Consider the following 15,172-nt stretch of genomic DNA (forward strand, 5'->3'; position numbering starts at 1 on the left):
GCGTTGAGAGCTGGCTCTCGGCGAACAACGTCTGCATGTTCTGCAGACTTGTCAGGATCTTGTTTCATCTCTAGACTTTTCTTCTCAAAGGGACGATGAGGGAGACGCTACTTAAGAAATTTTGAGCTGGGATGCCAAGTTACTGTTCTTTGTCACCTTACAACTAAAGGGAAAATTCATCTCCAGGGCTCCTATCTCCTCTGTTACAAGACGACACAGAAACCAGACGGCACCGAGTCGCTAGTCTTGGTGGGATCTGAAGATGACTGTCGGTCAGTGGCCTCCACGGAGTCCTGCCTTGTCCCCAGACTCCAAGCGGGTGTGGCTACATCAGAGTCTGCAAAAAAAAAACCCAGAAGGGTGAGCAAGTCAATCAAATGTCACATTGACCTCCCGCTAGGGACTCCCTCTGAGCCTTCACCTCCACCACAATGGATACACTCTGTGCTACTTTCCTGCCTCTGCAAGATCTTGGGCATGACAATATCTTGCACCCTGTGACTCTACCATTTCTCTTGTGCTCCACGATACCATCTTGTCACACCTCAAATCTTTACTTCTGTAAAAGCTACATAATAGCACTAAGTCTCCATTCTCCCCAGACTGGGATCATCTGTAAGTTCTGGGCTACCATGTCCCATGGACTGAGGTTCACACCTGGTGCCACGTGCTGGTGGCAAGCCACTTACCACCCTGTGACAGTGAATAAGTTACTTAATCTCTCTGGGTCTCATTTTTTCTCATCTGTAAATGGGAACCAATAATTACGTTAGATGATCGATATCAAGTAATTAACAGAACGGCCGCACAGGGTACCCATTCCAAGATGCCAATTAGTCTTCCTAAGTATGCAAGGGAGCCCAAGGAGGAAGCCCAGGAAAGCAACTGCCTTGGGAGGGAGGGGTCAGGACCAGAGAGCAATGGAGAGGGAGGCTGGCCGCAGGACCCGTCTCTATCCCCTCCTGCTCCCCCTGCGTTTTTTTCTGAAAGCCAGCATCCGAGATCTTAGAGCCATATATCATCCGCATTTCCTTTTTTGACACTAATAATTTTTCCAGAGACACTCAACTTCAGAGAGGCGCCCATGATAGATCCCAGGTTCATGAACACCTCCTGTTCCATAAAGCATGCAGTCAGGAGGGGCTTCCCTCTCAGCTCTCCCTCCCCAGATGAATGATGGGCTTCCTTCACCTTAGGGGCTATTGCAGTTCAGGCTTCTTTCCGACCTTAGGTCAATGATGGGTTTTGCATCAAGATCCTAAGAGTAATGGGTATCCTTCAGCCCAAACAGACTGAGAGGAGCTCCGTCTGCTAATGACCAGTCACTATAAGTGATGACATATGAGGAAAACTTTAGGCTACTGGACCAGTCGGTTTGCAGACTCCCCTCAGTCTTAGGCCCAGGAAGAGGTGAAAACTGGGGAGAGGACCCTGGAACCAAGAAGGTAAGAGGGGAGTTCCTGGGTCACCTAGAACCACGTCCCTGGAGCAACTCTGGGAAATGAGTCATGGGAGTATTTAGCTCATGCACAAATTGGAGCTAAGATGACCAGGAACCAGGTCCATAAAATTCTCAAGTGTGGCATCTTTATAGGTCTGGACAAACTGGAGTTGGCTAAATACAGATGTCTTTAGTTATAGGTTCATCTGATAGCCATACCATATTCTCCATGTCTGTCCCCCCCCCCTCACACACACACACACACACACACACACACACACACACAGGGTATAAAGAGCAAATCATGTGCAGTCACATTTTATGCTCTTTGGAAAGTGTTACTTATTCAGATATGAAGTTGTTGTACTTCCTTGCTAATTCTCTACAAATTTTATTATTCCTTATGCCTTTCATTTTTAATTATAGAATTATTAGAGTATTAAATTTCTTTGAAATGTAAGGCATTATTATAATTTTAAAAGGCATTAAATTTTTCAAAACTGGAAACCTGCCATTAAATGACAGAGCATAGTGTGTTTGAAAGCTTTGAGTTTCACGTTTGTTTCGGTTTTGTAGCAAATAAGGGAGAATGGAGCTGATTACAGAGGGAAGTGTCATTTTTTTTCCACTGACTGAGAACACTTGGCCGGGTGCCTCCTCATCCATCACCACACGTCAGTCTAGAAGGGCAACTGGATGTCCCCATCGAACATCCCTCTATACCTTGGTTTCTCCAAATGTTCAAGAATACTAAACATCACATCCACGTCCCACTCAATTTACAGACTTGTTATATAAGAATCTGTGAGCAAAATCTCCACAGAACAGTGTCTTGATCACAAAATGTGCTGGGTATCTTGGAAATACTACCATAAGGGAGTATTATTCTAATTGAAAGAAAAATGGAGCTAAAGGGGGTTGGAGTTGCTAAAAGTAGAGGAAATTCAGCAAAGGCAACTTCCTTTGACTGTCAGTCACCAACTCTGCTTCCAGAGACTACCATGAGTCTTCTGAAACAACGTGAATAATCTATTTTCTGGCTCAAAGTCTCACAAAGGATTTTATAAGTACACTTGATGTTAGGAAATAACACTTCATAGAACTCCTATTTCCTCTTTTATTCAATACCTTTTCATGTTTTTTTCTGATTTTTCCTTGTGAAAATTTTTGAACTTTGCTTTTCATCATTGACTCATCTCTTCTGTTCATAACACATTTTTTTTCTCTCTTCTAACCTGCCCATTTTTTTCATTTTCTTGCTAGTAGCTTAACCTTGATCTTCCAGCTCCTCCATTTCTACTCCCATTTCCCTTAAACTCATTTTCTTCCTTCTCTTTTCTTTCCCTGAGGAAAAATCCCCTGGTCCCCAATAAAAAGAAAACCGGCTAGGATAGTGTTGGGAAATTGAACTGAGACATCATGCTGCTAGCTGGACAGGCCAGATGTGACTCGATCCATTTGAGTAGATGCCACCTGACAATTCAAATAGACTTGGTCAGCTCAGAATTACAAGACTTTCTGGGATTTTTCCACACATATGTTTGACACTTTTCCTCAATTCAATTCCGTAACCCAGATGGTGGAAAAATGACTTTGCTTACTTGAGATGAATTCTTATCTATCATCTTTCACACCCATAAGACCATTGCTCACAGCTCCCAAGATGGCCTATTGGTGCCATCATTTTGCTACACTTAATGCTCATTATTGGTGCACAATTAGGAAATGTAGCATTTTGGTTAATTACATTTTCTAATTGGGAATTTTAAGGTACATCTTCTGTGGATTACTGACATCTAGACACCTGGAATAATCCAAACACAAAAGCTAAATTAAATGAAATTACTCTTTCTTGGAAATTTCAGAGGAAACTTCAGGACTTACAGAATATCAGGGTCATCACAGATGGATTGTAGATATGCAGCTGTACAAGATTATTAGGATTTCCATTGGATGCCATATAAATATGAGTCTGGGTATATAATAGCACAGATTACATGGAAATAAGATACCATACCAAATACATCTTCCTTCCTTTGTTTTAAAATGTGTTTATATTCAAAGGAAAGAAATCCATGACCTGCAAAGTTACAAAACAGTACATAACAGTGTGTATGTACTATACACACACCTATACACACAAGTCTGGGAAGATATGCACCCCATTTTTAATAGTAGTACCTCTAGTAGTATCTCTGGGTGATGGAATTACAGGTGCTTTTGTTTCCTTCTTTTTTTAAAATCTGCTTTTTCTATTTTTTAATAGGTAAATAGTCCTTCTCTGATACAAATCAAAAGGCAAACCACACAGCTCAGTATTCAAAGCAGAACAAAAACCCATTCAAAATAAATTAAAAACAGGTTAAATGAAGATGACGGCTGCAGAAGACATCTCTGCATTTGGGAAACAGACATGATATAAGCCACATTGTCAATTTATGAACTTGAGAGTGTTTGGGGGGATGGGGAGCTATAGGGTCTGCAGTGGGAACAGCATGGAGTTTTGGAAGACGTTGGTGTCTTGGAGAAGACAGGTGGGATTTGGACTATTGCCTGGTTATACTTCTAGGGCTCTGTGAGTCATACAGGAAATGACATGTGTTTACAAGTAGGAATTCTAACATTTGTGAATAAAATCAATTTTTTTTTTTTTTTTTTTTTTTTTTTTTTTTTTGCCTTTCTGCGTCTGTTTCTAACCTCCTAGCTAGATAATAAGATATGGAAGATCATATCTTCATTTCAACACCAAGTCTCCATGGCTGGGGTAAAAGTTTGTGCTGAGCCTGAAATCATTCTCTGCTGGGTCTTTGTCACCCTCAGCGACTGCAGTTTCACTCCCTGGGAAGCTGCACCTCATCCTGGCACTTGGCTGCACAGGCCCTGTTATTGGCCTTCCTGGACCTCTGCCCTGGCCTGACCTTTACTCTGCATGGGCTCCCCTGTCTGCCTTCCCACCTGCTTCTGTCTCAGCTTTCCGGGGCATTCTGTGCTAGTGATACGAAGGATGTGAGGGTGTCTCCAAAATGCTGAGAGGGTTTGCTATTGCAGAATCATCTCCAGCTCCCTCCTGTTTATATCCTTGGGCAAAAGAGACCTCACTGTGGAGGCGATGTCTCCAGCTTCCAGAAGACCCCACATTTTCCAGCAACCAGAGCAAATTCTTGCCTTTGCCCACTTCTACCGTCTCCTACACTCCCTCTGAGAGCTCTTCTCAGTCCTTGCCGAAGCCATCATCTCTTCTGCTCCCTGTGGGTGCCTGGTGCCCTGTGGGAGGCTGGAATTCTGATGTCTCTGTGTGGATCCTTCTGTCCGCCTCTGAAGTTCCTCGTGTGTACGTCCAGCAAGCCTTTTTCTAGAGCCCCTTGTACAGTCTTGTGCTAAGACATACATCTTTTTTTTTTCAGAATGGACTCTCAGTGTTAGGGTCCCCAAGTGAGCTAGCAGTTAGCATTTCCAAATATCTTAGTACTCTGAGTTTTAGGTGATATGTTCTATCTCATATTCCTCAAACCACCCCTATGAACAGGCCTTCTAACATTCTGGGATAAGAAAAAAAATTAATTAGGAGGACTCACTGCAGACCTGAACCTAGACTTCAGAATTCTGATTTCAATTCTGATTTTCACTCTCTACCATGATGGAGGTTCCCAAACCCATTTGGGCTCATCAGAATCCCCCATAAGCTGCTTGACAAACTAGAGTCATGGGCCCCACTCTGAGCCTCCCAATCGACCTTGGGATGCAGCCTAACCATCGTACTCTCCACAGTTGCTCCAGAAATGCTTCTGCTGCCCCCACACCTCCCATGAGGAACCAGCTCTCATGAAACATGCTAGTCCGTGTTATCCAGGGATATGTCCTTACCCTGAAAATCTTATGTTCCTCCATTAGTAACCTGCTTATTTGTGAAAGTCCATGTTCACCTCCCAGTATCTTCCTTCTACGGAACCTTCCTGAGTTAACAGCACAATTTCTAGAAAGTCCAAGGTTAAAAACAACTCCGCCATTCCTTGATCCCAGGTAGGAAAAGGGAGCGCAGTTTGACAGCCAAGCTTAGGAAGGCCCCCGAACAGCTGCCAACAGGCTTCTGAACTGGGCATAAGGACCCAGCCATCCTCAGCAGCTAGATCCACATCAGCTAGACCCCAGCTAATTGGACATGTCTGGAAAGACTCTTGAATAATCAAGACTCTGTAAAGTAAGGCACAGGAAGCGTGGCACATTAAATGACTACAAGCCCATCCAAGAATTCAGTCCATCAGGAGGACTGAAAATGGTGGGAAAGTTCTTTCTGTTTGGAAGAGTAGTCAAGTTCAGAGGGAGTCAGCAACCTCTATCAGGCAGACCACCAAACCTGAAATTCAGGAGAGACTCTCACCACACAAGTTCTCCAGAGGAACAATTAGGAGCTGGTTTAAGAAGTCCCCCAAGCTGGCTTAACCTGCCACAAACCCAACAAGTGGACACCCTTGACTGTGGTTTCTAAGGAGGGGGTTACTTCCAGAGAGGGGCTTGGGCTGCGTGCCCAAGCGCTGTATGCAGGTCAGCCTGGAAACCATTACTGTAATTGTCGGGAAAATCAGTTAGGAGAAAAGTTGAAGCAAACTGAAATTTGAAAAACACATTAACAGGGACCTGATGAGATGCCAGAAGAGTCTGCCAGGAGGGACAGCTGGAAGGCCAATTTTTCAGTCCATACTGAAAGGTGGTTGCTTACATATCTGAGTCAACATACACTGGTTTCTCTCCTGCTCAATACTCCTGTTTAATTGCACTGGGGGGTCTCCCTACGGACACATCTAACACCCCAATACAGAGTGGAGTGAAAGAAAAATGTGTCATGGAAATGCAAATGAGGTTCCCATCCTGCCCACGGCTTCCTTCTGCTACTGTGAGGGTGCCGCAGAGATTCAACAAGGCCACTTTTAAAAGGAGGCCAAGAGAAGGGGTGAGCACCAGGCCTCAGCTGGCCCTCGAGAGACATCTGCATGGTGTCCCCATTAGATACTTTGCCAGGAGCAATGGTAACCACAGCAGGCAGGGAGGAGGCAGGGGACTGCCTACAACCCACACCCAGGAGTCAAGTCAGATAGAAAGGCATAGAACTGCAGAGCCACCATGTTTGGCAACCAGGTGTCAACCTGCCGAAGAGGGTGGCCGATGTCATCAATGAGGTGAGTCCTGAATGTTCAACCAACTACCGAGAGATTGGAAAGCAACCAGATCTCCAAGGCAATGAAATCCTACAGCCTGACTTCAGGAGTCTCACGGGCTTTGGCGACTGATAGAAAGGCTTCCCCATAATGATGTCCAGACAGGGGACAGGGTAATGGTGAGGGTGGGGGCTCTTGCCGTGACCCTCTAGCAGCCTTCACTATCTCAGAGCAAAGCTAGGCCTGCAAATGCATGAGAACTGGCATTAGAACTAGGGTAAGAAGTAGGGTCTGTGAGCAGGAGCCGCGAATCCTATAAGGCTAAGTGCCACATCTGCTGTCAACCCTGAGAGCTAAGAAAGAAGCCCCCACAGGGGAAAACTCGAACTCATATTGCCTGGGGAGGATTGGAAAAGATGTGCATTTGGGTAGCTTTCCACCCCCAGGCCTACCTGGCTTCAAGCCTCTCGCACATACCTGAGAATTATCATTTACCCACAGTGTGAGAGTGATTCACCGTGAACACACCTGCTCATCACACTCAGTGATGGGAAATCTGAGGGAAATGGGGCTGGGCCATCATGATGCCAAGAAGTCCAAGTGCAGCAGCCTGCCCCTTGGGAAACTGAAATTGTTTTGCTCCATTACTGAAGCCATCTCACACAGACGCAGTCTGTCCAAGAAAACCAAGCCTGGAGATCACACGCTCCTCTTCATGTTCTAGTTGTGGGACCTTATATGCATCACAGCGCCTTTCTGAACTTTAAGTGCCTTACCTCTGTCGTGGGATTAGTAATGTAATCGTTGTGTTATTGTGATCACTGGGTCAAATGTGGCAATGTGAATGAAGTGCCCAGCACTGAATAGCTGCCCAACAAATACCCTTTTTCCACCCTTCCAATTTCCCTCTGATACACAGGTGCCCTCGGTTTTTCCTTTTCTAGCCATTGATGTTGGGTTTTGTCCAGGAAAGCAAAGGCTAGACAAGGTATTAAATCAGGGACCCTCTGAGATATTCCTCTTTCCTCTAAGCAACGTGCCCAAACCCACCGAGCCCTGTGCACCATGCAGCAGGTGTCTAAGAAAGACATTCCTTCAACTTCATGGAGCTTAAGGAGTTCTTAGACCTTAATAAATCATAAACCACCTTCTGAGTGATTTATGGAGCAGCTACATCTGAATTGGAATAGCAGAGATCTGCTCCCTTTGAAGGTGCCCACCAGGCCCCAGCAGCTCTGCACCTCACCCCAGACTTTGTGCCCATACATTCTGCATGTGGATAAGGAGGCTCAAGGCCAAGACTGTTGGAGGCTCCACCTACCTCTCTGACCTCATCCCCTACTACTCCCTTTCTCCTCCAGCCCTCTCCAGATACTCTGGTCTGGTCTCCATTGCACTTGCTCAACCTGTCTGCCTCTGGGCCCAGCGTTTCTGGAAGCCCCATTCCCCAGGCTGCCACCTGCCGGCTCTTTCCCTGAATCATAGTCTCAATTAGGTGCGGCTACCTCAAGGAAGAATTTGTTGGCCCTCTTCTCCACTACTCAGATTTATTTTCTCTGTAGCATTCATCTCTACCTGAAATATCTTATTTATTTTGCTACATGTGAAGGGTTTGATTCTATCAAAACACAAGCTGTGTCTGTCAGTAGCACCCCTAGGTCCCAGGGAGGCGCATGCTGGTCACCCTTTGTTCCTAGTGATGTGGCACCCCCTTTCTCCACTGAAAGCCCTCTTCACCATGGCTGATTTCAGGACTGTAAGCAAAAGAGTCCATTGTAGATAAAATTCCTATTTTCATGTCGCCCTGTTTACTTGGCCACTGGCCGAGAAGATACCAGCACTCCAGGTGCTGTACACCCCCTTACTAGTTTTTCACAAACATATCCAGTATAGTCTTTTGAAGAAATGTGCAGACAAGGCCTCTGGCCTTGAGCTGGGCTTCACAGAGATGTCTACATTTTTTAGATAAGTTACAATTGGGCTCCATGGTAACAACTGGCAGGGGGAGGAAAGAAAGGGTAGAAGAAGCTCCCCCCTTCTCAAGTGTTGTCCTTGAAGAGTTAACTTGCCCAAAACAGTGAAAGAAAAAGCTGCTTTTATGTGAACTTCTGCAGACAGTGAACTTTTGAGCCCCTCCCCTTACATGCTGGGTATAAAACTCTGAAACTACCTGAACTCGGGGTTCAGGGGATTAATTGATTACAGCAAAAGCTGTGCCCTCTGAACCTGGCTGCAGCCAAATAAAACTGTTTCTTGCTCTCTTCGGTGCCTTGCCTCGTTTGTTCCTACAACACTAGAGCAGCAAGAAATGGTTTGTTGAATAATCCATGGCTGTTATAATCCTATCCTGTACTAGGCTGGACAACTCTTCAGGTTTGGATACTTCCAGAAACGTGAGCTGTAGGAGAGCAGGGCGCTAGGAGTAGGTAACACCTCTATGTCATGGCTGAAATCTGCTTCCAACTTCTTATGACCCAGGGCTACAAAATCCTGGAGTCAGAACTAGGGAAGTTTTACTCTGTGTCCTCTCTACTGAACTAAGCAGAAGGGTGCTGATCATTCCCCCCTCTCTCATATTCTGGAGCCAACCAGCTCAACACCAAAGGCTCAATTGATCCCGGTAAACACTGTCTATTTTGCCCAGCTCAACGGGTATCCGACTGTCCAGAATATAAGAGAGGGGTGTGCAGGGCAGGAGGATGGAGGCTCCACCCCCGAAGGCAGCAGCGTGGTGGAAGCCACCTGTGTCCACTCTCAGACCAAGTCTACTGCAGACACATCTGAAGTGCAGAGTAGAAAGATACCCAATGCTAATGACAAGGCCTTGGGGCTCACCCTTGTGATCAAGTGGAGTTTTAGGTCTGCCCATGATCTCATCCTCTGTGGCATTCAAGTTCTGGATCAGAAAGTATGTGGTCATTTTCCCTTTACCTTTTACTTCAATTTCACCTCTCTCAATGATTTCAAACCCTTGATTTTCCAAGGCTCTGCACAGAAAGAAAAAGAAAAACAAAGACCACAGGTTGGCTACAGTGCAAGAGGAGAGTCCCGGACCCAGGACACACAGCAGGGAGGAAGGAGGATCCAAGCCCCTGGTCAGGGCCTGCAGAGGGGCAAAGGCAGTGGGGAGAAGAGGGAGGCACGAAGGTTGGATGTTCTGAGCAGGGTGCCAAAGAGCAAGAGAGGGCACAGGGAACCCTCCCAAACCCTGATGATGCTCCCACAATGTTCTTCTCCCACACATGCCTCACACCCACAGCCCCTCATTTCTACTGGACGGCTTGGTTTTCACTCCCACTACCCCGATTTTGGCTAGATCCCTCTCTGAAACTCCTCATTCAAGATTCAGCCTGGCATCTTCTCCCCCACCCCATGAAGCCTTTCTTTCCAGGGACAGGCTCTTTCCCCTGGGCTCCCATGACCTGCTTGAATTCCCAGAGCAGGAGAATAGAGGAGCTGAAGAGCGGGGAGTCTGAGCCCTGAGCCCTGCCTGGAAGCTTCCAGGTTCCCCCCTCCTGACCTACCTAAACCTGGGGCAAGTTATTAGCGCTTTTTATGCCTTATTTTTTTCTCATCTGTAAATAAGAATAATAATAGTACACTTTCATGGAGTCGTTGCAATTAAATGAATTAATATACGTAAAAGATTTTAGAATCCAGTGTGGACGATTAGACTTTCTAAGTATCATTTTGAGCCTATCTTTATCTTTGTACTTGTCCCACTCTAAAAATATTGAAATGTGAATTTTCTGTCTTCTTCCCCTAGACCAAGGGCCAGCAAACTTTTTCTATAAAAGATCAGGTAGTAGATATTCCAGGCTTTGTGGACCATATAATCTCAACTCTGTCTTTGTATCACATTAGCCGTGGACAGTATGTGATAAGAGAGCATGGCTGTGTGTCAATAAAACTTTATTTACAAGAAAAAAAAAACCAAGCCCATGGGGCTTTATAACTTGCTGTTCTCTCCACTGAGCCACATGGACCTTGAGAGCAAAATCTATGTCATAATGGATGCTCAACAATCCTGTCTGGCACAGTGTCTTCTGTGAGCCAGTGAAGCATGGAAGAGCAAACAGGAATCTCCTCTACTCCCCCACCCCATGGCTGGTAGACATTCGGTAAGTTCTGGAATGAGGGGATGGATGAAAGAAGGCACAGAAAAATGAATGGCTACCTGTAGGCTGTGGGGCTAAGGTGCACTTTGTTGGGAAGCCCATGACTTTCCATCCTCGAGGCTGTGTTCACAGTGTCACCAAACAAGCAGTACCGTGGCATCTTGTCTCCAACGACACCTGCTAGGACTGGTCCAGTGTGGATCCCCACTCGGATCTGTACAGAGAGAACCTCCCTGAAAAGAAACCATCTAATCCTCTTGCTTTTTGCTTTTAAGTTAATGTATAATTTTACATAAAAGGAAAACCACAGCCATTAATGTGTTTAGTTCCATGAATTTTGACAAGTGCCTATGTCCCTAGAACCTCCATCTAAAACCATTCCACAAAGATATGAAATTGTTCCACTACTTCACAGAATTATCTTGTGCTCCTTTCCAGTTAAACTCTTTTCCCCTCCCACCCCCAACAGAGATAGAGAACTACTTTTTTAAATATCTTTTCCCAAAGATTATTTTGCCTGTTCTGTAATGTCACATACATGTAATCGTCTAGTATATGCTATTTTACATCAGGATTTACTTGATCAACATAATTTTGAGATTCATTTATAGGATATGGATCAGTATTTCATTATTTTTATTACTGAACAGTAAAAGTACACCATGATTCATTTATCCATTCTCCTCTTCACTTGGGTTATTACCAGTTTGGAACTAATATAATTAAGGCTGCCATGAACATTTCTGTACAGGTATGTTTTTGTGGACATATGTTTTCAATTCTCTTGGGTAAATTCCTAGAAGTAGAAATTCCACTTCTGGGTCACAAGGTAAATGCCAATTTAATTTTACCCAAAACAAAACTACCCCAGAACTCTCCAGAGTTCATTCTCTATTTTCCACTCCTATCAGCAGTGTGACACTGCTCATGGCTCCACATTTTCACCATTTGGTCTTCTAGTTGGTGTGAAATGATATCTCTCTGTGGTTTTTAATTGCATTTCCCTAGCTAATAATGTTAAGTACATTTTATGCCCATATTATCCATCTGTATACCTTCTTTTGTGGAAAGTCTGTGCAAGGTTTTGCCTGCTTTAGAAATTGTATTATTTACCAGTTATTGTTAATGTGCATGAATTCTATACATATTTGAATATATATATAACATTTTTTTCTAGTCTATGGTTTTGTATATTCATTGTGTTTAATAAGCAGAGATTTTAATTTTGTTGAATATATTAATTTGCTTGGGCCACTATAATAAAATACCACTGACTAGGTGGCTTAAACAGAAATCTTATTGTCTCATGGTGCTGGGTGCTGGAACGCCAGGATCAAGGCAAGGTCAGGTTTGGTTTCTCCTGAAGACCTCTGCTGGTTTACAGACGACAGCCTCTCTCTGAGTCCTCACCTGGTCGGCATCCCTACTGTCTCTGTGTCTTCATTTCCTTTTCTTATAAGTACATCAGTCAGATTGGACTCACCCTTAGGCCTCATTTTCACTTTATCCGCTCTTTAAACCATGTATCTTCAAACATCGTCACATATTAAGAAACTGAGGTCCAGGACCCATGAATTCTGGGGGATTTTTTCCTTTCACGTTTAGTACCTTTATGTACTAAGAAATCATTGTCCCAAAGACATGAAACAACCTCCTGCATTTCCATCCAGAAGCTTTGTGATTCTAGCTTTTATGATTAGCTCTATAATGTGTGTTAAATTATTTTTCATATATGAAATAAGGTAGGATTGAGGTACATTTTTTTCTTGCCATATAATATTCAGTTGTAACAGAACCACTTTTTGAAAAAAAAAAAAAAAGGTTATTTTCCCCACTGAATCAATTTGGTGCACTGACTAAAATCAATTAATCTTTAAGGCACAGTCTATTTTTGGACACTCTCTACTATTTCAACGATCTATCTGTCTATCTTTCTGCCATTTCTACTTTGTTTATTACTATAGCTTTAGAATAGTTCTTGACATTGGGTAGTGTAAGCCCTATAATTTTATTTTCCATTGTCTGAGTTATTCTAGATTCTTTACATTTTCATACAAATTTTAAAATCAACTGGTAAATATTTTCAAAGAAGCCTTCTGGAATTTTTGACTGCTATTCCATCAAATCTATACATCAACTTGGGGACAATGGACAGCTTAATCATATTGATTTTTTTCCAGTTGTGAACATGGTACATTCCTCCATTTAATTAGGTCTTCTGTATTTTCTCTAAGTAATCGTTTGTAGTTATAAGAATAGAGGTTGAGTGAATCTTTTGAAAGATTTAGTTCCATGAATTTAAATGGTTGCTTTTTTTTAATTTATTTATTTATTTATTTTTTTCATCTTCCATACATTTGATTCATTTTTTATTTCATCTTTCAATTTCCTGTCTTAATGGGAGATCTGGTTTTACAACACATTCCAACAGTGAGCTCTTCAGGGTTGGTTCTCCGGCCAGTCCTACTCTCTGCACCTGGGGAGATTTCTCTCTCTCTGCCACTCTTCCTTGCCGGGGACCCCCCCCCCCCCCCCCCCCCCCCCGCCCCACTTCAGAGAATCATTGTTGTGCAGGTACTACAAAGAATGCCCCAGAGGAATTTCTCTTGGTTCTCACACACTAACACCAGCCCCTCCCACAGGCCACTGCCTTGCATTTGGGGAGGACCCCAGGAACTCAGGGATGAGGAGGTTTCTCAGCTCTTCCTCTGTCCCTAGCCTTTGGCTGAATGAAGAACTCTATGCACTTGGGGAAAGGCCTTTGGGAAAGAGTTGGTGGATGGGTCCAGACTTCGCCTGGCGCTCCATGGGACTTTAGCCTATCATTCTGGCCCTCCATTCTGGCCATTAAAAGTTCACCAAACTGGCCTGCTTCCTCCCTATCCCTATATCTGCTGGGTTACTTCTACTGATGCTGTACCAGGAATGAACAAAGTTTCAGCTGTTTCCTTCTTGAAAAGGCTCGACACTTTCTGGAATTTTGTTCATTTGGATTTCTTTGCTTACTGATGGGAATAAAAAACGTCTACGAGCATGAGAACCTCTCAAACCTGCCTTTTTATACAAGATTTTCTTCTCCTAGAAATAAGATTGTAAATTCCTCAAGAAAAGGGCCTGTCAGTCCATCTCTAAATCCTTCAGAGCACCTTGTGGAACTGCTGCATACACTCAAGGACCGCAATAAGTGCACATTAAATAATCTGTGAATGAAAGAATAGATCTCAATGTGCACTAATTTTAAAACTGTAGAAATACTAGCTTTCCAAAGAGAGATGATTCTGGTTATTATCCCCGAAAGCCTTGAATAAAACCTACATGATATGCTGCTGGTGGTGGGTATTTAACTATGTTCCTACCTTAGAGTTGCTAACATACTTTCCTGTTTTGTTTTCTTTTTTCTTGGTAAATTCACCTTAAGAATTACAAGGAGTTCACTGCTTAATTCTTATTGGTATGGCATTATTCTCATCTATACATCTTTCATAAGCACACACACTTTCGATTTACACAAACATATATTTTAAGTCATTTTTCTTCAGTGACTTACCTTAGGGCCCTTTAACTAAAGTATTCATCTCTTGTCTGACCTCCTTATCTCTACTCCCTCACTACCTTCCATTCTGATTTTTATTTATGACATCAGAGATTTTATTCAATGTATATATTATAGTATTGGAGATGTTTTGTTCTTGTGATGGCCTAAAGCCAGTTTTTACTTAAAAGACTACTGGGGACACTAGATTCGAGATCTAAGCTATTTCTTAGCCTCCAAATCACAGGAGAGAGCAAGTAGAATATATTTTCAGAACTTCCTACAAAGGTATCATAACTTGGAAAAAATCACATCTGACCTTATAATTTTATTTATTTTTAGTTAACCATTATTTTGAATTTTTGACTGAAATGAGCAGGGGAGGGATCTGGATGTAAAACAGCAAAGAGATTCAGCTCCAAGCTAGCTCAGGGGATTAGGATCTGCTCAGTTGACAGAAGAGGGCATTTACCTTCTTTCTCCCAAACTGCCCAGATTCTATCATGGTGCTTGGAAGAGCAGCTCCTACAAGAAAGGTGAGTAGATGTCTTGCTAATGGCCACATGGTGGAAGGAACCATTCTCAATATCTATGGCATCCTGGTGCCTGGGCTTCTGACTGGAGGCAGCTTTATGCCTCAGCCTGAGCTCTCAACTGCCAGTCAGCACACAATTTCCCCAAATAGGAAAAGCTGGCAGTTCAGTAAACCTGAACCACCTGTTGAAATGTCTGAACAACAACAACAATAAAAAAAACAGGAATTATAAATGAGCTTTCAGAATGGATTGAGTCTTACAAGATAAGTAGGGAAATGCACTCAGAATCATCCTAAGTTATGCACAGAGGAAGGATGCAGTGAATCGCAGGAAAATTCTTAGCATCCCAGCCTCTTTTGAATTTTGGAAGAAACTGAGACTATAATATCCTT

The 15,172-nt window shown here is 43.5% G+C and overlaps 1 protein-coding gene across 1 annotated transcript in view; it reads right to left on the bottom strand.

Annotated features, from left to right (window-relative positions):
- Positions 1-203: 203 nt before the first annotated feature.
- The window catches only part of LOC143411452 (guanylate cyclase soluble subunit beta-2-like), a 52,452-nt gene continuing 37,483 nt past the window's right edge, over positions 204-15,172 (bottom strand). Inside the window, exons 12-14 of the mRNA XM_076872229.1 lie at positions 10,772-10,926; positions 9,430-9,581; positions 204-337 (exon numbers count right to left, since the gene is read on the bottom strand). Of these exons, the coding sequence (XP_076728344.1) occupies positions 204-337; positions 9,430-9,581; positions 10,772-10,926 (441 nt within the window). The remainder of the gene's footprint in view (positions 338-9,429; positions 9,582-10,771; positions 10,927-15,172) is intronic.

Source organism: Callospermophilus lateralis, chromosome 12, assembly GCF_048772815.1.
Source record: "Callospermophilus lateralis isolate mCalLat2 chromosome 12, mCalLat2.hap1, whole genome shotgun sequence".
Classification (NCBI taxonomy): domain Eukaryota; kingdom Metazoa; phylum Chordata; class Mammalia; order Rodentia; family Sciuridae; genus Callospermophilus; species Callospermophilus lateralis.